We start from the raw sequence: 26,172 nt of genomic DNA, 5'->3' as shown, positions 1-26,172 counted from the left end.
GTTATTTATTTTCGGTGCTCTCTGCGCGCAAAACAATAATCACCAACCAATGAGAGTGACTGTACTTAAATGTAAGAAAGCTGATTGGCTGAAAATATTGTTGATGGTCAATAGCTTAACGTGACTTTTGGTTTAACTTGAGCATGGTGACTATAGAATGCAAAACAGGAATATCCGACATTTTCCGGAACATGATCCAGCAAGATCTATCTCAAATTAAGCACTCGCTATGAATTGGATAAACTAAAATTGGCTTTAGTGGACGAGTGTGTGTGTGTGTGTGAATGAGTGTTTCCTAGTGCTGGATTGTGACTGGAAAGGAATCCGCAATGTAAAACATATGCTGGAATAGTTGGTGGTTCATTCCGCTGTGGCGACCCCTGATAAGTAAGGGACAAAGCCAAAGAAAAATGAATGTATGAATTGATAGCTGCTGTAGGAAAAAAAAAAAAAAGGGGGGGGGGGAGACAGATGGCACATGTAGAAGATCATATCCACTTATTAACAGAGCTTCTGTTCTGTTAATTACTGTAATACTCATATGAAATGAATATCCATGACATTTCTTCTCATCTGAGGAAGATTTCAAAACATTGGCTCCAGGTTTCATTGCTGCTTTGCTGCCAGCAAGATCAACCAGAGGCGGTTGGAGCTTTTTGATAAAGGTTGTTTGCTTGCATTTCAAAGCCATCCTGATCTTTCTCTCAGAAACGCATAAAGGGTTTAAGAGCAGCATGTCTAAAAAGCTGCAATCAGAGAAGTGTCTGAAAGCAAAGCTGTTTAGCCAGAGGAAGCAAAATGTTCAGTGAAGATCTTATTGGAAAGAGCCTGTGTGTTATTGCATCAGCCGGATTTCACCCAGAGGAGGAGCATGTCATAAAGCCTAATCAAATATGCTTTGTTTCATATAGGAAGGTAATAAAACAAGCCCAGCGATGAGATTAGGGAGGATTGTGTAATGATAAACACATACAATTTACTAATTAGGGTCTTTTTTTCCCAATGTTTATTGATGGATGCGTCTGTCTGGTGCACAATGATCCTGTTATTGAAGCCAGTTTGATGCCTCGGCAAAGATAATAGTGAATGTTTATCTGACAATTGGACTTTACAAGCAATATCAGCTTTATTTATCTTAATCGCAACTATTTTAGTTTTAAATGTGAACTTTAAATATTCTTAATTTAATACATCCATAATGGAGTTTCTGTTATTTATTATTTTCTATTTCTCTGAGAAGAAAACTGAATATCTGCAGTATAGGAATAAATTTTTTTATAAAAATCTGTAATTTGAAAATACAATTAACAACCTGGTGGCTCAGTGGTTAGCACTGTCGCCTCATAGCAAGAAGGTCCATGGTTCGAGTCTCGGCTGGGTCAGTTGAACATTCTCCCCATGTTGGTTTCCTTCACAGTCCAAAGACATGCGGTACAGATAAATTGAATAAACTAAATTGGCTTTAGTGTGTGAATGTGAAAGTTTATTGGTGTTTCCCAGTATTTGGGTTGCAGTCGAAAGGGCATCCACTGTGTAAAACATATGCTGGATAAATTGGCAGTTTATTCTATTGTGACAACCCGATGAATAAAGGGACTAAGCCGAAGGAAAATGAATGAATGAATTAACAAATGAAGTTTGCTAAAATGGGTTGAAACAACACAATTTTTGAATTGTTTTTGGGACAACCAAATCCTTTGATGTTCAATCCACTTAAGTTTGTAAAAACAATTAAGTTAGCTCAATCGATTTGGGTTGGGACAACATCAAGGAGTGTGGAAACCAGCATTTTTTTTTTACAATGTATACATTTCGCAAAAAATTTTACTTTAAAAAAATAGTTGTCTTAAAATTCAATTGTTTAAATGTTCAAGTAAAGGAAAAAAAAATAAATAAAATCACACAAAAATCATTTTAAATGGCATATAATATTCAGTTGTATTATATAACATGCATTCATTCATTTTCTTTTCTGTTTAGTCCCTTTATTAATCCGGGGCTGCCACAGCGGAATGAACTGCCAACTTATCCAGCACGTTTGCCCTTCCAACCGCAAACCCATCTCTGGGAATCCACACACACACACTTACACATACTCATACACTACGGACAATTTAGCCAACCCAATTCACCTGTATTGCATGTCTTTTGGACTGTGGGGGAAACCGGAGCACCCAGATGAAACCCACGCAAACGTAGGGAGAACATGCAAACTACTCACAGAAATGCCAACTGAGCCAAGATTCGAACCAGCAATCCAGCAACCTTCTTGCTGTGAGGCGACAGCACTTTCTTAAATAACAATATTTACTTAATTAATAATTGCTTATTTTAAATAAGCTGAAACACAATTCTTGAGTTTTTGTGGGAAACCTTAATTGTTTTATGTTTGTTCGTCTTAAATTTGTACAAACTAATCAGTTAACTTGATTCCTTCAAGTTGTTTCAACAAACCCATTGTGTGGAACCCAACAACAGTAAAAAATAATTAATAAATAAATTTAAAAAAAAATGCTGGGTTTCACACAATTGCTTCATGTTGCCCCAACACAAATCGATTTAGTTAACTTAATTGTTTTTGCAAATTTAAGTGAATTGAACAAATCAATTAAGTTGACCCGAAAAAAAAGTCAAGAATTGTGTTGATTCGGCTTATTTTAAATAAGTAGCAAAACAAGCAGCAAAAATATTTATTTTTGAGTGTACAGTAAACCATATTTCATCAGCATATAAGCAAGTATATTTGCATTAGAACAATACACTCTCAGAAATAAAGGTACAAAATCTGTCACATAATCCCTACTTTTGTACAGGTGGACATTAGTACCATTAGGGTTCAGTTTTGTACCTTTTAAGGTTTGATTTTGAATCGTTAATGAACTATAGGCCCACAAGGAATCTTAAGAATACCGCAGATTTTTAGCCCATCATTAATTCTGTTTATTTACTTGAGTAAATGTGTTTACATCTATATTAATTCAGTTTTTAAATTAACTTCAGTAATATCATTGACTAATATAAAAATGTTCATCTGATTTACAATGCAGTTTGTACCTTCATATTTTCTGTCTTTTAGCTATTTTATATGAGATACTTGCTTTGTTTGCCAAATAATGTGAATCTAATTGAATTTGCATTTTAAACATTAAATAAAAGTTAAAAGGCTATTATTTTTTTTTATTTCACATATTAAGGTTTTAGTAGTGATACTCCCAAAATAATTTCGCATAAATCTGCAGATTTTTACCAAAATTCTCGACGGAAATAGCAAAAAACGTCCGCAGATTCCGTGTGGCCCTGACTATAAGGTACAGTACACATTTGTACTTTTTAGCTATTATTATGTACATTTGAAGTCAGAATTATGAGCCCCCCTGAATTGTTTGCTCTGTTTATTTTTTTACCCCAATTTGTGTTTAACAAAGAGAAGATTTTAACACATTTCTAAACATACTAGTTTTAATTACTGATTTCTAATAACTGATTTATTTTATCTTTTTCATGATGACAGTAAATAATATTTGACTACATATTTTTTAAGACACTTCTATACAGCTTAAAGTGACATTTAAAGGCTTAACTATGTTAATTAGGTTAACTAGGCAGGTTAGGGTAATTAGGCAAGTTATTGTATAACGATAGTTTGCTAAATAAATGCTGCATTTAGATCCGCAACAACAGTGTTCAGCATTGTCAATCCAAAAGCATTAAAATTATTAAGCAATATTATTTTGATAGTCTACAGAACAAACCACCATTATACAATGATTTGTCTAATTACTATAACTTGCCTAATTACCCTGATTAACCAAGTTAAGTCTTTAAATGTCACTTTAAGATGAATACGAGTATACTGAAAATATATCTAGTAAAATAAGTACTGTCATCATGGCAAATATAAAAAAAAATCAGTTATTAGAAATGAGTTATTAAAACTATTATGTGTTAGAAAAAAATCTTCGTTAAACAGAAATGGGGGGGGGGTCTGGGTTATATGGGGGGCTAATCATTTAGGAGGGGTGATAATTCTGACATTAACTTAACTTGCATGAATTGTGTGGGAACCTGCATTTTTACAGTGTAAGGTACAAAACTGTATTTTTCTGCCAGTTATACTCTCTAACCGATACAAATTTGCCTAGCACATCTTTCATCATCAAATTGCATGTAATAAAAATAAACATTGCACAAAAAAAGCCTGTCCATTAACAATGAACACAATTCTCTGGATTAGAGATTTCCCCAAACTCCACACCCGAGGTTTGAGCAACAGTATCAGCGATCTTTGCCCTAGCAAGTATCACCAATTAGAAATCAATGTGGCATAGGATTGTTTGATTGGTCGGATGGCTGTTGGCAGGGTCTGTGAGGTCATTATGACTCAGGGCTGAATAATTGTTTGGCTCCGTCCTAGAGTGCTGACATTTAAAAAGGCGACATCAGTGTCACTAATGTTAGCAGGATAATTGAGGATATTAGCGCAACAGGGGCCAGCTCGGAGCAGACCCTCTGTTTCACACTACCGAGCTCATAATTAGCTTGCTAATGCTGGAATTTACGTCAGCAGATTCGCAGGACAGCTGGCGATCGTAGACTGTGTCAGGAATGAATCTGAAAACTACCGCATTGACGGAAAGTCTTGTCCAAAGATAGAGTGTGTTGGCTTGAGCATTTGGACAACACACCCTAGATGTTATGAAAGCCTTCTTTAATGCTTTAACTTTTAATCTCTCTGCTTTTTGGTGTGTCTAAATTATTACTATTCTTGCATGCTTGCAGCCTCTTTAAGATGAATTGCTTGTTGTTTACATTTGTAAGGATAGATGTGCTTTGCAAAATAGAGTCTGCTAAATGAACAGTTGTAAATATAGTTATTGGTACTACAATGAGCAGAGGAAAACACTTAAAATCCCTTGATTCAGTAAAAGAAAGTCTTAAAGATTCTGGACCACTTTATAATTCATTTTAGTCAAATATAGTTCCCACTCCGAAGGATTGATCTGAATGAAATCAACCATGATGTGATTGCTCGAACTGCTCAAAATAATTTTTAAAATAATGTTAGCGAGACAGTCCTGGGCCCGGTTTTTCAAAAGTAATCCACTAGGATTTTGGATAAGGGATTGGATCAAATCTTGAAAATGGGTTTTTCAAAAGAAAAAACGGATTACATAATCGGATTAGATCACGTAATCCAATCTTGGTTTTGATCCGGATCAGACCTTTAGTTTGGGTTTTTCAGACCTTTTTTGTAGGATCTGGATCACTTTGATCCAAAAAACCTAGATTAAACTGATCCCATCAGAAGGGTGGACTTAGCGTGGATTTCATGCCCAAAATGTAATGAAAACTTAAAAAAATTATTAAATAATACTATATTTGGATCATGCATTATCTTACGAGACATACTATTTCTTCATAAGGTTTTAATTTCATTAGTTGTTAATCCGTCAGGCTATAGTGAGTATAGGCTTTAACATATTCAGCCTTTCAGTATAGGCCTACAGCAAAGTAGAGAGTTTGGCCTTATAAAATAATCCCCCAAACAGCTGTCAAACTTGACCAAAAACAATACATTTTATTCTGTCACTAATTAATATATACATGTATATTCTGTATATATTATACAATGTATATTCTTCAAAATGGAAATTTTTTTTGTTTTTAGAATATTTATTAGGGATGCATGCAATGATAACAGAATAACAACAAAAAAAAAATGCAAAGAATGGCAATCACTGATTTTTGAAATCTCTTCCAACAATTGCAAAAGGAGACTGGGCAGAAGCACAGCTTCATCTGGCAGAGGAACAACTGACTCTAACCAAACTGCTGCAAACCAAGGCCAATGACTTGAGATCCGCATCCTAAAGGATACACTCAGACAAGCTGGTCTCTCCACATCAGATGAGGAAGTCTGAAATTAGTCTGAGTTTTTGACATTAAGTCTTTTTTTTTTTATTTACATCTATATTTGAAACTTATCATAAATATCCTCAATGTACACTGTTGTAGGTCTCAGATGAGCGGACTGCTTAAAGGGGATGTTGTGTTATTTTTCTTGTTTTTATTATCTATTATTATTATTATTTTAACAATTATTAAATTTTCTTAGTTTTCATTTTAAATAAAAAATAAAGTTATATTGACCCCACGCTGGCTATTCTACTTGTAGCTCTTTACATATCTATAGTTCTACATTGTGATTTCCTATCCTGTTTGAGCACTGGTTATCCAGATTTAGTGATCCTGAAAAGTTCCTATCCGGATCAGATTGATCCAATATGATGTTGCTTTGAAAAACTGGCTCAAAAAGTAAGCTGGATTACGTGATCAAGGATGGCAAAAACAGGATTACTAAATCCGGATAAATATTATCCGGATTAAACGTTTTGAAAAACCGGGCCCTGGTGTATTTCAGCGGATGAATTAAATGATCTCTTGCCTTTTCTTAGAAAAGATGACCTAATTTTTGAAAAACATTACTAAATGCTAAATGACTGTACTTTGGTCCAATTAGATTCAAGACAAAAGAGTCCTGAACACTTTGATTAGTTGGATCAGCTGTGTTTGATTAGAGCTGGAACAAAACTGTGCAGAATTGTGGCCCTTCAGGAATCCAGGTTGAGACCTAAGGTCTATATCAGTGGTTACCAAAGTGAGGTTGGAGACACCTCTGGGGGTTGCTTGGTGATTTCCAAAAAAAAATTTAATAAAATTCATTTTATGAAACTATTAGAAAAAGAAAATTTGGTAACACTCTATAATAACTACACACTATGAATCATTTATTAAGCATTAGCAAATAGTGAGTTCATTATCAGTTAAGCATTAACTCTACATTAATAAACGGTTGTAAGAAGTTTATATCTAAAGCTACAAATGCTGTATTCCTGATTTGATTATTAAACCACACTAAACTAAACTAAACTGAACTGAACTTAAACACTGAAAACTGAACTACACTGTTTCAATTTACTATGATCTTCTATGTGAAGCTGCTTTGACACAATCTAAAACCCATTTTTACCCCAAAGGCATCAAAAAGTATGGTCAAGCACCTTGCGCGTCAGTATAAGGATGCTGAAGGTGCCCACTATACCGACGCAAAAAAAATTCCATTGCTTTTAATGAGTTGCCTAAGGCGTCATATGGAGACGTTTAAAGCCTCGCATAGTTGCCAATAGATGTCAACGCAATATTTTGAACCTGGTTTACACCTATTATCGCAGTTTTTTATTTAAATATGTGATTTTTGTTTTGTTCATAAAAAGCGTCTGTAAACAGGGTCGAGACAACTGTAAATAGGACTATACCTCACTTCCATTCAACGGTGAGTTTAACATCGCTCAGCTATTGGTCAAAATGTAATACCGGTGAGTTCACCGATGAGTACAACTCTTTCCCAAATGAGGTCTGCTACAATACGAGGTAGGTTAATACTGCATAATGTATTTTTAAAAGTTTTATTGGAGATTAGTTGTTGTTGATATATGTTATCATTTACTTAATATTTAATGAGTGAAATTACTCTGCTCTGTTAAACACCATTTTGGAAATATTTGAAAAAGAAAAAAAGAAAAGAAGCAAAGGAAGGCTAATAATTTTGACTTCAACTTTATATATAAACATGGCAATCAGTCACCCTTAGATCACTTGAACAAGCTGGTCTCCGAAAATAAATTTTGGAGTGGTTCAGTTGAGGTGAGAAAGCAATCTGACCCAACGGGCCAACAAAACAAGCGGTATCATAATTCATAAGGGGAAATGTTACATAAAAAGCAGCAGTGTCTGACTCTGAGAGCAAGCACATCAGTTATCACAGTTAAAATCCAAAAAGCCGTTCTTCCACTAAAAAAAGTTGCACAATTGCCCTTCTCCGTGCAAACCAAGAATGCTGTCCTGACACATCCTCACTCATGTTCGGAATGATACCTGAATATACTGTGTGTTTGTGTTGCAAGATCTACAGATTAATTCACAACAAGTCCAAACCTTTTAGTCATTTTTGATAGATTATACAAAGAAGCAGGAACCAAGAGAGATATGACCAATGAGAGGACAGTTTGATTCCTATTTTTTTTCCCATTTCATAGAAATGCAGGGTCTGAACTCTGAAAACACCATTAAAGAGATTATAAAAAATTGCAAAACTTCTGTTATCATTTACTCATCCTTTACTTGTTCCCAACCCGAGTTTCTTTATTTTGTTGAACACAAAAGAAGAAAGAAATACTATGTAACCATTGACTTCCATAGTGTTTGTTTTTCCTACTATGGTTAAAGGTTTTCAGCTTTCTTCAAAATATCTTCTTTTGTGTTCAACAGAATAAAGAAATTCCTCAAGGTTTGAAACCATTGTAAATAGTGATTTGCGTTTCATTTGTGTGAACTACCCCTTTAAGCCGAGTGTACAGCACAGAGCCATTTTTTCTGTCAAATATGAGCTGATATATTATTTTTTTCCATTGGGAAAAGTCATTGATAATAATGTGGTCATAGCTTAAAGGGGCTCGCAATCATTTTCAAACATGTCAAATAAGTTTAAGAGCTGTCAGGTTGAATTTGAGAGGTGTGTGTGTGGTTGATCGAGCCGATCTGAAGTTTGTTTAATTGTGAGTATTGAATGATGCAAGATGCATGACAGAGTCTTCAGAGATGTCGTTCATGATTTTTTTTTTACCCAGCTTAAAGGGGTAGTTCACCCAAAAGTGAAAATATACTCACTATTTACATTGGCTTCAAACCTTTAGGAATTTCTTTCTTCTGTTGAACGCAAAAGAAGATACTATGAAGACAGCTGAAAACCTCTAACCATTGACTTCCATAGTAGGAAAAACAAATACTAGGGAAGTCAATGGTCACAGGTTTACCGCTTGCCTCACAATATGTGTGGCAATGTGAACATTCATGGCTCGTATCATTATGTAGCTCTTATGAGGAAGAAAGAGAGTGGCTCTGAAACTAAAGTATGTTTTTCATCTGTTCCATGTATTTAATGCAGGGCTTCATGAGATGGCTTCGGAATTTCTTCAAGTCAACAGTGATTAACATATGGGCAACACAGTGGCGCAGTGGGTAGCACGTTCGCCTCACAGCAAGAAGGACACTGGTTCGAGTACCAGCTGGGTCAGTTGGCATTTCTGTGTGGAGTTTGTATGTTCTCCCCGTGTTCCTGTGTGTTTCCTCTGGGTGCTCGGGTTTCCCCCACAGTCCACAGACATGTGGTATAGATGAATTGGGTATGCAAAAATTTGTGTGGATGTTTCCAAGTGATGGGTTGCGGCTGCAAGGGCATCTGCTGTGTAAAACAAATGTTTCATAAGTTCATTTCGCTGTGGCGAGCCCAGATTAATAAAGGGAAAATAAAATTAACTAAATGAAAATGAATGAATGAATTTTACATGAACTTACTCATGATGGGTGCATGGATCTGTCAAAAATCTGAATTTGTACCATTTACACATGCTTTTAGACAGCAAGAAACCATGAATTGTTCAATATTTTCGCATTGTAAAAAATTGCTGTAAAATTTACAGTAATATTGTACAGTAATAATAAATACTATTTATTATTACTGGTTGCCAGTAATACAATAAAATTTACAAGTGCACTGTAAATTAATAATTACAATTGTGCTGTAAAACTACAGCATAGTTGCAACTGTTAATTTATAGTGTGCTTGTAGAATCTGCCAGTAATACTGTAAATTGCTAGTAATACTGTAAAATTTCTGAGCGCACTATAAATTAACAATTGCAGCTATAATTTACAGTGCACCCGTAAAGTTAACAGTTATACCAGCAATCAAATTTGCCAGTAATACTGCATATTACAGCAATTTTTTACAGTGTGGTTCCATCATAAATAAGGCATAAAGTACATCCAGGCAGTTATTAATGCCAAATGTAGCCAGACAGGCTTTTTGGCGGTTGTATAAAGGCTGGTTTATACTTCTGCGTTGAGTGATCGTCATGACCCATGCCATGGCACATGCGTTGCACCTAGCCGTGCATTTATACTTCTGCATGCTATTTATGTTGCTCTGCAATAACACTTCCCAGACTCTAGCTGGCAGTAGGTTGGTGGTATGTTCCTCTGTGTCGAGTTTCTTCACAGGTGTTTTGTTTTTTCTGAATGCTACCTTAATCTACAAGTAGCTAAAACTAGCTCAGAGTCAGGAACCGGTGGACGTGCAACAACTTTAATCATAAGACGAACACAAAACAACATTTAGTCGGGCTCATGGCTCTCAACACCGCCCACACTCGGCACAGCTACCAAGCGATTAAATTGCAGACCTTGCGATATGCGTTGTTGCGACAAGTAGTCACTGAACATCAGCGTCAGCCGCGGACGAGGGCTATTCTGGACCATACGCGTGCACTTGACAACGTATAAATGGCGAAGTATAAATCAGCCTTGTTGGAGTTTATTCTATGAAAACAGTAGCAAATATTACACAGCTACTTGCCACAAAACATAAAAACTAGACAAAAAAATTCTAGCCTAATATTTTATTAATTATTTAATTAAAGGCGAAGCTGACAGAAATGAAAACGGCTGAATGGAGCATACACTAACCTGCATATTTTTCAGTCACAAGATAGCGCCAAACAATCACAAACAACGGCTTGACAGCCAAGCATTTTCAGCAGTTGTTGTCTGGGAATAGCATACCTTGAAATGTCGTGACTGACCAATCAGAATCAAGTATTTCAGACAGCATGTTACAATAATGAATATTATGCAATAATGGATTATAACAAGACCATTAAAACGCCATTTAAAAATAGGGTACATAGGGTCAGGAAGTGTCTGCCTTATTCTCTTTACTTTTCTGTGGGTTAAATTTTTAAAAATACCGATGTATACACATGAAAGATCCTGCTTTGATCTTCATAAAAAAATCCTCCATCCATTAATGATTCCACTCATCTTGTTCTCTGCAAAAAAAAACTGCAGCAAAACTTGAGAAAACACAAGAGCAAAGAGAATATCTCGGATGAAAACACTAAAATATTCAAGTCAGACAGTCTCCACGAGCTTAGATAACAGTACAGATGTCGGCCAGTTTTTCTGGGAAGACATGTCAGGAAACAATATCTTTCTTCCAACATGAAATATACCTGATCATAACAGGAAGCAAGTGTTTTTTGAAAGGTCATGCAAAATTCAGAGGCTCTTTATTTGCGAGTGTCAGAGACCGGGTCTCTTGTGGGTGGCTTGTGTTTGGAGTATATTGCTCTGTAGCGCTAATAACAGTTAAGCTGTTTTAGCTCGGACTCTATGGATCCGCGTGGACAAGTTATTTGGCCTGATTTATGATACCGTTGCATAACAATTGCACTGCAGGCAATCTAATTTCCTGCAGCAGTTTGTGGTAGGATTGCATTTAGCTCCTTTTGAATCTATTATTATTATTTAAATGAGGATCTATAGTCAACATGGCAGCTTTATATCTTTAAATTTGACTTCTTTTTTTTTCAGCAATAAAAATATCCCTTGGAGACTGATTTGCCTCCTCCTCCTTTGAAGACCAGTAAACACGACATTTTGTTTAAGATTGTAAATTTGACAGTAATCTTAAGACTTTCTTAATCTAAACTAGATGTTTTAATCATTTATGCTTTTGTTTGAAACAAGACAATACATTGTTTAAGCTGCATTATATTATATTTCAAAGTTTGAGTCAAAGTAAAAAAAAAAAAAAAAAAAAAAAAATATATATATATATATATATATATATATATATATATATATATATATATATATATATATATATATTAATGCAAAATTTTAATGAGCACATCTGCCAGGTTTTAGGCTTTCATACATTATTATGTCCAGGACTTGATTTGTGCAGAAACACCTCTGAAATTTGATCTGGCACCTCATTTTACAGATACCCCTCCTTACATGCAAACCTGAACGGCCACCGCTCTTTCTTCCGCGACTCCCCAAGTCTATTCACTTTCGTCCGCGAAACCACCAAATCAAAACCACCACGAAACCCCCTATCCCACCACCCCCACCCTCCACTGGTAATTTCGAGCTTGTAATTTACAAATTAAGCACTGATTATGTCCTAAATTGTTTATATTATGTGGGCGGACAGACATTGAAATTAAAGAACATACAAAATCTTGGCTTCAAACCAGCTTACTGATTGGTAGACAAATCTTTTTCAAAAGCTCCTTTCTTTCGAAAAAAAAAAAAAAAAGTCATATAAGCAGATGGACAAAGTATAGTATAAAAAATGCTCCAAGTTAAACTATTTGGAAATGGGTCAAAGATTACAATGAGTAAGAAATGTAAATGTAAATGTTATGAGTGCAATTTTAATTGGTTTATAAGGATGGATATTATTTATTCGCCTCATTTTTTTATTCATTCATTTTCCTTCAGCTTAGACTCTATTTCAGGAGGTCACCACAGAGGAATGAACCGCCAACTATTCCAGCAAACAATATGTTTTACACAGCGGATGCACCTTTCAGTCACAACCCAGTACTGGGAAACACCCATACACTCTCATTCCCCATACACTAATTAACCTATAGCACGTCTTTGGACTGTGGGGGAAACCAGAGCACCGTTATCCACAACGACAGCATGCAAACACCAAACAGAAAATGCCAATTGGCCCAGTGAGGACTCAAACCAGCAATCTTCTTGATGTGAAGCGACAGGGCTAACCACTAGGCCATTGTGCCAGCTCCATTTTTTTCCATCTCACTTTCTGACTTTATGTTGAAGGATTTAATCAGATTTTTTATAGCTAACTTGTGACCGCAAGACATTAGTTGGGGACTAGTTTGGTTGGGTTTGTTAACAGAGTAAAAGTTTAATTCTGTACAGAGATACTGTATTTTATTCTGTATTTTGCTTAAAAATAAATGAAACTCAACCACTATGAAACAAGAGTGCTTTTAAGTTTACTGACACATAAGTGACAGTAAAGACATTCATACAAATTAGATTTTATTAAATGTTGCTCTTGATATTTTTTCTATTTATCCAAGGGTCTTTAGAAACATATCCTAGTTTTTACAAAATATGAAAATACACAATTGTTTTTAACATTTACAGCACAAAGAAATGTTTCTTGAATATCACAAAAATGTGTTTAAAGTGATTTTAGGATTATTATTATTATTATTTTTTTATTATCATTATTATATTTAGTTGAGTGTTTTTGTTATTTTAAAACTTTTCATTCATTTACTCATTTTCCTTCGGCTTAGTCCCTTTATTAATCTGGGATCACCACAGTGGAATAAACCACCAATTTATCCAGCATAAGTTTTACACAGCAGATGCCCTTCTTGCTGCAACCTATCACTGGGAAACACCCATACACACTCTTTCACACAAATGCACTAAAGACAATTAAGCTTACCCACTTCACCTATCGCATGTCTTTGGACTGTGGCGAAACCGGAGCACCTGGAGGAAACCCACACCAACACAGGGAGAAAATGCAGACTCCACACAAAAATGCCAAATGACCCAGCCAAGGCTTGTACAAGTGTCTTTTTGCGATCGTGCAACCCATTGGGCTACCGTGATGCCTGCTTTTCATTTTAGTTGAAACAATAACCACCCTAAAAACATACCTTTTGATTAAACCCTGACAATATAAAATCAATATTATTTTAGCATCTCACACAAACTGTAATAATATTGTGAACTGCTTTTCTAACATAAAAATGCATTAAAATTATTGTAATTTGAAAGCTTTCCTTAAAAGTTATTAAAATGTAATTAGTTTTAAATGATCGAAAGCCCTAATATTCACTGTAAAAATATCGGTAAATTAAGTTTTGTGATTCAGGTTTTTATTTTTCAATGTTTATTTATGATAACATGATGAGACTTTGATCTTTCTTATGACAACTTTTAACAATAAAAGTTGAAAAAAGTGACTTTTATTAACATTTATAATAGTTTGTTGAAATATTTAATCAATTCCATGCGTGTTTAATAAAAAAAAGGGGGAGGTTTTTCTTCAATGTCAAAAATATTAGTAATTTACTGGTTACAAATTAATAATTCGATTTACAGAATTCTGGTATCCTCAATGCAATGCAAGAATTACATTCAGGAGGTGCGAAACAACTTTCATTTTCCGATTCACGCTTTTATATAGCTAATATTAACAGATGGAGTTTAGTGAAATTCGTCACTTGTCAACCATTCTCCAGTCCTTCATTGGCCGCACCCATACATACATCCTCTTACTAATTCTCTGCACAATGTCAAAAGCACGAGACTTCTCAACTGCAAATTCTGTGCCCACAGGAAGTTTCGCTGCAGAGCTCACGTTAATTTTAGGAAATTTAGACCTTTACATCTCTATTAGCTTCATCTACTTTTGCAATAATGCTTCATTAGTATGCACAGCATATTATACTCAAGAGTAGAAGTTCAGTTAATATATCACCTTTAAGAAATACAAATCCAATTGTATATTAAAAAAGAAAAACAGACAAAAATAATACAAATATACATTCCTTTTTCCCAACAAGTTTAAATTTATATATTGTCTGGTTGGTGTGGTATATTACGCAAAACCTTGTACTAAACTGCCAGTACATTTTCTGTTATTTTACAGAATTACTTCTCTCTATATGATTTTTTATACATCCTATTATTTTAAACTACTAAATTGTCAATAAAATTACTTTGTCAACTTTTGATGTTGATGACTCTACAGCAGGGGTCACCAATCTCTGTCCTGGAGGGCTGGTGTCCCTGCAGGGTTTAGTTCTAACTTGCCTCAACACACCTGCCTGGATGTTACAAGTATACCTAGTAAGACCTTGATTAGCTTGTTCACGTGTGTTTGATTAGGGTTGGAGCTAAAATCTGCTGGACACCGGCCCTCCAGGAACAAGTTTGGTGACCACTGGTCTACAGTTTAACAGAGCAGACATCAACATCCCATAATGCAATTCACAACTGTAAACACAAAATACAAAAAAAAAACTGTTAAGATATTTTTTGACAGTTTCACAATCTCTTCAGATATATATAAATATATATTTTTACAGTGTAGTTTTATTCATTAGCACACGTAAATAAAGAAAGAATCACTTCAGTTTGAAACTCTCTTGCCAGATCTCTTCAGGAACTTAATAAGGTCTTACTTGATCTTTAATTTGACAATTTGCTTTTGGAGATTTAAAATAAATCTGTTTTTAAACGCTAACAAAGCTCTGCCTAACTAAACAAGAACGAAGCAAACATCTTTTGCACTGTAACTATATTTGTGCAAATATTTCTTAGGGAATTAACTATTTATGACTGAAGCTTCAGGGAATTTTACCCGGCACAGTGTGTGTGTTTAGAAGGAATAATGCAGAATCCAGTGCTGCTGTTCAAGGGAAGAGAGCAGTGCTGCTGAGGAATACCAATGCAAGTCTTTTTCCTTATCTCTTCGCTTTTTAAACACACCAGAAACAGGTCTGTCATCCTTTTTTATCGCTCCCTCTCCCTGTACGCCTGAAAGATGTCTCATTGATCCTGTATGTCCTGGTCCGGCACACCTTGTTCCCCTCCGTGACTCCAGAAGAGACTATTAACACTTTCATTGAAGCTTTTGGGTGAGAAGTAACACCCCTCACACCACTATTATTCTGTCGCTCTCACACTCAAACCCACACTCACATTTTATAACAGATAGAGGTGAGATTACACTTACAGAATCCCATGTCAGGGACAAAATGGTGTCCATCACAGCTACTAGTGCACAAATCTGTCTGGACACACACTGTCTCAACACAAAATAAAAGTTAATTTAATCGTTTTTGTACATATTTACGTGGTGTGAACATTAAACTATTCAGTTGTCACAAGTTTTAAAAGTCATTTTTGAGTGCATGAATACAGCACAGAAGATTTAGGTCAGGACTTTTTCAGTGTTTTTGAAGTAAGTTTGCTTTGAATAAAGCATTTTAAGAGTTCATACTTAGATATTGCTTGACACTATTTGCAGGTTTGGCATGCCGTCCCAGGAGAGAACCCCGAGCTCGAAGATAATTGAGTCAAGGGCTTCCGCCAGTTAATTTAGCATAAAGGAGGTAGGAATCAAGAGCTCCCGTTGGTAAAGAAAAAGTAGGAGATGGGGTGGAAGGAGGGATTCTTCAAAAACAAAGACACTTAACACCCTTTGTAATATTAAAAGTGACAACCTTGACTCACTAAAGTGTAAATGGGAAGCTGATCTGTGTAGTGCAAGTCATAATGATTCATATATGACAGACATCTTTTTACTCTATGTAATTTATTGACATGTTTTTGCGCTAAAAATGTTTAATAAAAATATATTTGAAAAACAAAAATAAGGGACGTAAGGTGAAATGGGCTATTTATTGTTGGCTTGGATCAATCTGATTGGATTATCATGGATTGCGGACAGCCGCGATCGATCATATCACATGCTCATCTCGAAATTATAAAAAATGTATCACTTATTTAATAACAAAAAAGAGCAAAATAGTAATTTTGTAATGTAATTATTATAATATTACTTTTTAAACATAATAAATCATATAATCAGCTTAATACTGTAATAAATGAACACATTTTATGTACTTCTTTCATGATAATCTTCATAAAACTTTCTAATATGCTGCTTTGGTGATCAAGCTTTGGAAACAATATCAATAAATGAGAATGCATTTTGGAAAGTAACAGGCAGATTTTCTGAACTACCCATTTAGACAGAAGGCCAAAGCAAAATGATTTTGTTTCCAGATGTACAGCAGTATACATCATGAAAACCTCCCCAAGGACAAGTACAGGTATCAGTATAATGCCTGTGAAACACATGCTGCACAGTACTGCAAAATGTGGACCTGTTATGTACCTTTCCACTGTCATCTGGATGTAAATTATATAACATTATTCATTTATTTATTTTATTTTCAGCTTAGTCCCTTTATTAATCTGGGGTTGCCACAGCGGAGTGAACCGCCAACTTACCCAGCACATGTTTTACGCAGCGAATGCCTTTCCAGCTGCAACCCATCACTGGGAAATCTCGGCCCTGGAGGGCCGGTGTCCTGCACAGTTTAGCTCCAACCCTATTCAAACAGACCTCCCCTATAGAGTTCAAGTGATCTTGAAGACACTAATTAGTTTGTTCAGGTGTGTTTGACTAGTGTTGGAACAAAACTCTGCAGGGACACCGGCCCTCGAGGATCAAGTTTGCCTATCCCTGATCTAGAGTCAAAAATCCATCTTTAAATCTTTATATATGCTTTAAAGTTTATATCCTAACTTTAAGTTTATTTATTTCACAAAAGGGAAAGTGTACATTAATCAACGATCCACATGAAGCTAAATATAAAGACATTAGCCCAAAGATTTCATTGGTGGTCCCTTGGCCAGATGTTAAAGGCCATAACAAAAAAAAATACAAATTCAAACTAAAAACAAAACTCAAATAAAAACAAAAAACAGCCACAACGATAGCTATATAAAAAGTTTAGTGTTCACAATGTTGATTATTAAGAAGCCATTTCGTGAAGTTTCACAAACTAATTTCGAGAGGGCCATGTGATATGATTGACAGCAGCTAGTCTCTTATCTACCATCATTAGTTAGCCAATCAGATTATTCCAAACTCACTATAAGTAGCCTAGCAAACATTTACTCCCTTATCTTCATTTTCTGAAGAACTAGACGTTTTTCTAAGTGGAATATGGTAATCAGTCCAAGTCACTCTGTTTTCAGAGTAAAATAGAAGAGGAGGAGCTAAACCATGCATGATCTTGTAAGCAACTCAACCGTTTTTAAACTTAGGCCCTGTTTACACTAACATGTTTTAGTTTTAAAATGTATACGTTATGCTACGGTTACGCCATTCGCTCCCACTATGCCGGAGTTTGAGCATCGAAAACAGAGATTTTTGAAAATGCTGAAGAGACTGTTTTCATTTTAAAACGCTGCTGCTCCATTTCAGTGTGAATGGGGGAAAACAGAGATATCTGAAAACTGATCTGATTGGGGCTTATTCCTCAATATTAAGTAGCCTACACACAGTTCAGTCTTGCATCCTCTCCTTGTAAGTTCAGACTTCGCAAGTTTGATATGAAAAACAAACTCCAGAGGACACGTCGAGTAAATCTTTTAAGAGGAAAAGTATACTTTATAACCTCATTCACGTCATCCTGTCTACATCGTTTCACTTTCTTAACAATAAATCGAAAACATGATATAAGGAACTGCCAATTTTGATATTAACAACTTAACAGACACAAAAAATGTTGAGGCGTCATGTAGCTACAAATTTATATAACCACCATCTTCAATGCATATAACAACATAAAGCCTATAACATTACTGCCTCCTTTTATTTTCATTGAAAATATTAAACTTACCGTCTCTTTTGCTGAATATCAGTTTTAATAATCAATAATGGCCATTATAAAAGTATAACGTATAATAAGTACAATGAATTATAGAAAATAAAAGAAAGCAATCAGTCAAATATGCAGAATCAGTGTATGCGGTTACATTAATTAATATTAACTTATCTTTGCACTCAGGCAAAACACGTTACCCGAGAACAAGTTATAGATTCAAACCACCAAAGTCAGGGAATATGTTGTTAGATTTAGACAACAAGATGAATTAAAAATAACGTTTAACAAATATAGTTCAAGATTAAATCCAGTGCATGCCAGAGTGTGTGTGTGTGTGTGGTTATGTGATCCAGCATTATAATGTGGACAGAGAGTTGTTCAGAAACGCTGGGTGAAACACCAGTGTGGACGTGAATCATTTTATAAATAAACTATATTAGTGTAAACAGGCCCTTAATGATGTTTTCCCAAATCAGCAGGCTATGGGTTTTTAAAATAGTACAAAAATGAAAACCAAACAGTTCATTTAAAGTTGTCATTGCTTGTTTGTGTTAGACCAACTTATCAGACAATAACTTATAAGAGAGAAGATCATAGAATTTCAATTCATTTATGCAGCCTTATTTGATAAAGAAATTCTAATAAAGCTAAGATGAACTATATAAAATTGTACCTCGTTACATGCCTTCTTTGTAGCTCAATAGAAATGTATCAAATCCAATGTACTCATTATTCACATACGCCATTTGATGTAGAGTATATAGCCAAATGGCTGAGGATGTTAATCAGTTGCCTAACTCTTAAGAACTGCATGAGCAATAGCAAATGTGTGCCTTCGCAAACACCACCAATGAAATCATGTTCAACTAAACAAACAGCAAGTCTAGTTGTGATGAATTTGATGCAGGTCTTAAGGACTATTGCATATTTATGCACTTGTCCCTTTGTCCACTGTAATCAGCTCTATGCTGAGAGGCTGTTGAAGGCTCTTTTGGCTGATTTCATGTCAAGCTGAAAGCTCTGCGCTGCCTGCCCAGGTGTTTTATGCTCACTTCCTGTACAATTCAATCGGCTGATTAATTGCCTCACTTGGAGGGAAAAATCTAAGTGTCCTTCAGCAACAGACGAAACGAGTTCCTTCCTCAGCCCACTCACAGGCTGTCAATGGACATTTTTTCCCTTTTCTTAGAGCTACATACGTATATATTTTTTAAATCTTTTGAAATACAGCCTAAAAATCCTTCAAATTACCTTAATCTAATCATCATGAGACAAAATAAAAACCTAGAGCTCAATGAATGCACAAGTAGCATAAGCAAACATTTTATTATACAACATATGGCAATTTTTCACACTGACTGTGTCTTATTGTGCAGAAAAAAATGAAAGTAGTAGAAAAATGTTTCCCAATCATTTTCCAGAAGATTAATACGATGCGCTGAAATTACAAAAACACATGCCAGAGTTGACAGATGGAAGCTACGACCTTCACGTGAACGGCATAAAAATGAGTTGTCATGACTAACGCAATACACCGACACAAATTCAGCATAAATTACAACTGCTTGTCAGTATAAACACAATATACTTTGCTCTCGTTGGTCCCAGACAAAATCACAGTGTAAAATTGATACGGTTTAAAAACGCTATTAAAAAGGCCCGTTTCAAACGTCACAGGTGATGCCTCCACTTGCTATGCATTACTGATTAGCAGAGCTATGACGAATGGTAGCAGTAAACATGTCAAGTCAATGGCTCGATTCCTAAGTTATGGTTTAATTCATTAGTGCTGCTCCCAGTGCCAATAAACCAGCTTTAGCCGCATCCCATTGAAGCAGAGCTCCTGAGAGAGGTCACCGGGGGACAGACTTATGAACATCAAAAGACAGACTTGCTGTACAAAAAGTAGTTCCTTCACATAGTCCATCAGTCTAAAGCACTTGGCATGTACTCACAATATCACTAGGTGCTGTGAGTATGAGATGAATGCTTTACAGTCTTTTGGTGTGCCGTTTAAGCTTTGCTTGATGTCGGGGATAGATAAAGGCTTTTCGGTGTAAGCTCTCCACCAATTCCGAATGATTGGCGTACCTGTGGACCTCCTTGTATTGTGCTTCTACTGGCTTTCCCTCTAGAACGCTTCCTCTGTAGGCAACACTGCCCGACTGTCATTCTCCCGAATTTTTGGAGGGCTGTTTCATGGTGCATCAATGGACGTACCAGAGAGAGTGGGTTGGCGGGATAGGCGACAGGACGGAGGCTCAGTGGTGTGGACACTAAATTGTATCCATGTGATGTCACACCAGAGTGCTGATAGTCATCTGTGCTTCATCCCAGCTGGTAACTGAAACCTCATCCAGTCTATTTACAATCTTCCCCACATCTTTCTCTTTCTCTGGACTGCTGTTTGTGGATTGGGCACCCCCCAGTTCATCCTCATCCTCCTCTTCCTCTGTAATCGAAGAAAGTCGTGTGGCGCTCCCGGGCTTTTCTGCAGGTGGCTGGTAGTGGCATTGGCCATTCAGGAGTCTCCGAAGAGGCATAAGAGGCACGATGTCTTCACCCAGCAGCTGCTGCTGGCAATGACGGAAGTCAGATTGGCGCTTTAGCCTCTTGAACTCTGTGAACGCAGATGTTGTGTTTTGGTAGAGGCTGAGCGCTAGCGCTCTGGCCTTTTCCGCCTTGGCCAATAGGACAGCATGGCAGCGCAGCACCACCGCTTTATTCTTCACCTGATGCCTGTAAATCCACGCGAATATCTTGGGCCGGAATGGATCAGCAGTGCAGTACGTGATCCGGTTGAGAGAAAAGAGGTGACTAGGCTTCTTTTTGCCACTTTTATCAACTCCCATGCGTATCCCATGAGGCCCTACAGTTATCTTCATCTTAGCGCTCTGTTCGCCATAGTTGCTGCGGGTCCAAATCTTAGCCACCGCCTCCTGCGTACAGTCCTCGCCTTTAGCCACAATAGTGACCGCGCTGCCCAGGTAACGCACATTATAGGTGGGTTCCTCCTTATTAAGCTCCACTTTTTGCCGTTTGCTGTGGAAGACGCTCCCCAACCAGTGGAACGGGCAGTCGGGAAGGAGATCCGGACAAGAGTGGAGCAAAGTCGACAGCAGCGAATGGTAAGTTAGCCCAGCTCCAAGACTTTTCGGCTTGCTTTTGGACTCATTCTCCACTAGCACAAACTTACTCCTTTTCCAGGGCAGCATGATCCTGAAAGAGTGGAACGGATTCAGCACTCTCCCTTAAGCAGCAATGAAGAGCGTTCTGGTGTGTGTGTGTTTCTCAGAGAAGCACAGCAAAGGAAACTGCTCTGGCACCCGCTGATGAGAGACTGAAAGCAGAAAGGCTCAGCTGCTTTGCTCGCTCCTCCTTCCTCTTCCTCCTCCTCCTCCTGCATCACTGAGTGCTGATCAGCGCTGGGCTCCAAGCCTCGTCGCTCTTCATTTAACTCCTTCAAAACCCTCACCTGACAGTTTCCATGCAGACTCTGACCAGCGACCCCGAGGCAAAACAAAAGGGTTCATCCTCATGTCAGAGTGTCCTATTAGAATGTTGCTGAGAGTCACTTCTGCCATTGATATACCATCACATTGCCCAGCTCTAATTTAATTCATTCAGCTTCTGGAAAAACTCCAGGAAATTACTTTACGTAACAGCTGCAAAAGAAAGAAGGTGCTAGAACAAAACGTTAACATGGTTATTATATGTCTAGTTGTGCAAGTGCGTGGGCGGCAGAGCCCAAATCGATTGGAGACATTTCGTTCTTGACATTTGAACATGTTTACAGATTTGCTTGAAAGGATGAATCACTGTCTCATCTATACATCTTTCATTACAAAAAGTCAAAGTCAAAGAATATTGGCTTTAAATTATGCAACTATTCTGCTCTTTACTGTCGAAGTCAGTTGACTAAAGAAAAAGGCTTTTAATAATACTTTTTTAAATTAATAAATAATTCACAAATTCAAATTATTTGACACCCTTGTGTTTTCCCAGATCTATGAGATGTGGTTTGTTTCAGGGAACACAATGTGCTACTATTCATTGCAATTAAAATTAAAAGAGGTGTTGAAGCTTCAAAAAGGACCATATAAAACTATTATACACTTAAAGATAAAAAATTAATAGAAATTTTACATTGTTGGTTGTTGAAAATCTGTCTTTATTCTTTTTGCTGTGCGGACGAGTTGATGAAAAATATCATTGAGCAAGAGAGGACACCATACGACTTTGGGCACAAACCTAGGACAAACTTAAAGGTTTACTAATTTGAATCAACGAGACATCCAAAAGCAGAAACTTCTGGTTCCAGGTCCCATTTTTATTTTTTATTATTATTGTTTTTTTTATTTATATAATTTTAATAAGTTTTTTTTTCCTTTTCATAGTAATTTAAGGTTCCCTGTTTGGGCTTCTAATAACTTTTCTTCATTGATGTAGACCTGTTTCAGCACGGTTTTGAATACCTATTTCATTCTTCTATTTTTTTTATTTTTAACTGGCTTAATTTTACCATTACTTAACCCTAAATACAGATTTGGCTTATTGCCTTTTTTGGTTTGGAAATTTGTTTAATGTGTATGTATTTAAATTTATATATAAAAATGTATTTTATTTTATTATTTTTATTTGTTTTAGTATGTCCTTGTCATTACTCTTCAGTTTTTCCTTTTTATTGACACTACTGTTGTTATCGCTGGCACTATTATTAATACTTTTATTTAACAACCTGTATATTGGTTATTACATGTATATCTATGCACTTTGCTATATGCTGATTGCATGTTTTTCTGTGTTCGAAAAATACAAAATAAAAGAAAGATTTTATGGAAAAAAGAAAAATATCATTGAGGTTCAGTTTATTCTTCTGATCCAGTTATCTAATCCTCTATTACGAAGTAACTTTCAGCAGTTGTGATGGCTGTGACGCACGACTAATGCCTTGTACGTAGCTGTGTAATAATATTTCTGCGTGCTGTTTGTGTTGCTCTGCAATAACATTTCTGAAACGCTAGCTGGCAGTAGGTGTTTATGTTTCTCTGTGTCAAGTTTCTTCGCAGGTGTTTATTTTTTTCTGAAAGCTACCTTAAATGTACAAGTAGCTAAAACTTGCTCACTTAGAGAAACGTGCAAAGTTTAATCAGAAGACAAACAAAAAACAAAAGTTTCCATCTAGAGCTCCTTCACAGGACTCAACACTTGTAAACACTCGCTCTATCTGGCTGATGACTTTCGTGGCATCACCCACACTCACAGCTACCAAACGACCAATCACAGAGCTTGTGCTATGCGTTGTTGTAATGCGCAGTTACATTTTTTGAGAAGTGCAAGTCGACGTCAGCCATGATGAGGGCTATGTGACCGCACGAAGGCTGCGCCAGAGCAGACACATGCACTTAAAGAACTGTCTGACCTGTCCCTCAACATTCAAATCTGGCAGCTAGCTCTCTACAACTCACATGGTCACCAACTGATGCCAAGCAGGGCTGTTCCCGGTCAGTACCTGAATCGGAGACCACATAGGAAAGCTAGGTTGCTGCCGGAGTGGTGTTAGTGGCCAACAGAGGGGCGCTCAACCTGCGGTCTGTGTGGGTCCTAACGCCCCAGTATAGTGAAGGTGGACTCTATACTGCTCAGTGAGACATTAAAACGAGGACCTAATATTCTGTGGTCATTAAAAACCCACAATGTCCTTCAAAAAAAAGAGTAGGGGTTTAAGCCAAGTGTGCCGCAAGCCTGCGTTTGAGTGAAGGTCTCGGCCGTTAGTTCGCCCCCTGGGGGCTGGCTGCAGTACAAGTCATAAAGCCCGCCTCCTCCGTGTTAAAGAAGGAGACTTGAGCCCAAATAAAAAAATGTATTACACTTGCAATAAAATATCCTGAAAGATGGTTCTGGTCGATTAAGGCACTGGTTATTGTGCTGAAATAGGTGCAGATCTTCATTTTTGTAAACAGTTTGTTTTTAGCAGTAATTTAATGATGGGCGTGTCATCGTGATTGACAGCGGTGATTGACAGTTTCTCAAAGCAGCGCGTCTGAGCTTTGGCAGGAGACTGAAGTGTTATTATTCTATTTCTGTGTTATTGTACCATGACAAAATGAGTTCAGCAGTAAATTACAGTTTCTGACATACATGATCCTGGCGGAGCACTGTTTATTCGCCAAGGTCAGGGCTTTTTTCGGGCACTATTAGTTTGCTGATACACGTACGCCTAGCCACCCAGATAGCAAAACACACTCGGGCCAGTTCCAGCTAGATTCTCGCCTGCCGGAGACTTACCCCTCAGAGCTCAGACTGACTACCTCTGCTGGACCTACTCCGGATGCCTGGACTCACTGCCCGATTCCATCGAGCCAGATGCGGCGGCCGAGTGAGCCGGCGCTGCCGCATGCGAGCCGGAATCAGCCCGCGACGCCGCGAGTAGGTTATGCGCTGCGGCCCCGGAGCTGGCGCGATTGAATATATAAAACCCTTATATTTGTTAACGTTATTACATCCATTTGTGTTGATATGGCAGCAAACACATGCTGAGAAGTTCGGGGGGCGTGGTTGATTTTACATAAAGCGTTTGGTTGGAAGCTCCACTCTTCATTTTCGCGGCTCCTCCTCTGGCTCCATCAGACAGTCCTTCTGCGCATGTCAAGGCTCCAATTTCAGCAGTCTTTTGCGACAGTTTGTGCCCGTCAAGCAGGCGTTTTGCCCTCAAGGCTGTCGCGTCGTCCATTTTTTTTACAGTCATTGGTTTAACCCTGGCGTCCTGCCCACTGGTCTTTGTTCATCATGGCCTTATAATCATCCAAATATGATAGTTGGCTTCATGACTCTCCACCAATCAGCTGATGCGTGGTCTGGCGCAATATGGTTGCCGTTGCGTCATCCAGGTAGATGCTGCACACTGGTGGTGGATGAGAAGTTCCCCCCACTGTCCAGAAAAGTGTTATATAAATGTAAGGAACTATTATTATTATTATTATTATTATTATTATTATTGTTATTATTATTATATCTATTTTAGGTGTGAAGATTTGGTACTGAATGACAATAAAATTTTCAATATTTTGTGGTGTCAAGGCAATTTGGTCGATACCTAAAAATAATCTAACTCAATATCCAGCCTGCTTCATAAAGTTTCATTTAAATCCTTCTGAAACTTTAAAGCAGTTTTTTTTATTTTAACAATTGCTAGGTAAAAAAAAAAAACAGCACATTTATTAATTCCTCCTGTTTTGTTCAAAAAACAAATACTGGATTGCAATAACTTGCAGTTGATGATCCTTTTTAATAATCCCTACAGTCTCTGAGTCTCAGGATCTCATTGGGCTGGAGTGTATTGGTTGAGCCATTCTGCCAGGGCAGGTCAGCAGTTATGCATTACATCGAGAAGCATTTCCATCAATCCGATAGACTGCGCAGAGGAGTGGAACTGCTCCTGTCACTCTGAGATTACTTCACCGTTTGATGGATTGGCTCCTATTCCAAATCAGTCATTACAGAATGGTTATAGCACGCTGGGGAATTTCAGTGTTGACTTTTGTGTTAGTCGTTCGCAGAACAAAAAAATGGAGCAGAAAGGAAATGCTGTAGAAAAGAAATGCTGAAGTGGTTAACTGCTTGTTTGCTGATCATTTTAAGTACTGAACTGCTCATGCATCACTACACTGCATTTAATTCTGAGTTGAAGCATTTTGGCGCTGTCAGTTGAAGAGAAGGCTCATGCAAAATAATAAATAAATAAATAAATAAATAAAGCTTGTCATTTACTGTATGGCTGTAATGAAGGTGCATAGAC

General features: G+C 37.0%; 1 protein-coding gene and 1 long non-coding RNA gene across 7 annotated transcripts in view; both read right to left on the bottom strand.

Moving 5' to 3' along the window:
- LOC101884801 (uncharacterized) overlaps positions 1-26,172 on the bottom strand; it is a 206,739-nt gene that overhangs the window by 88,128 nt on the left and 92,439 nt on the right. The window lies entirely within an intron of this gene.
- Positions 19,685-21,684, bottom strand: fam43b (family with sequence similarity 43 member B). The gene is given in 1 exon segment (NM_001004547.1): positions 19,685-21,684. A coding segment is annotated over 1 exon segment (918 nt). The 5' UTR covers positions 21,590-21,684; the 3' UTR covers positions 19,685-20,671.

Source organism: Danio rerio, chromosome 23, assembly GCF_052040795.2.
Source record: "Danio rerio strain M-AB ecotype USA chromosome 23, GRCz13ab, whole genome shotgun sequence".
In the NCBI taxonomy this organism is placed as follows: domain Eukaryota; kingdom Metazoa; phylum Chordata; class Actinopteri; order Cypriniformes; family Danionidae; genus Danio; species Danio rerio.
Note: the sequence above shows the minus strand (reverse complement) of the source record. Positions and strands in the feature narration are given on the sequence as shown.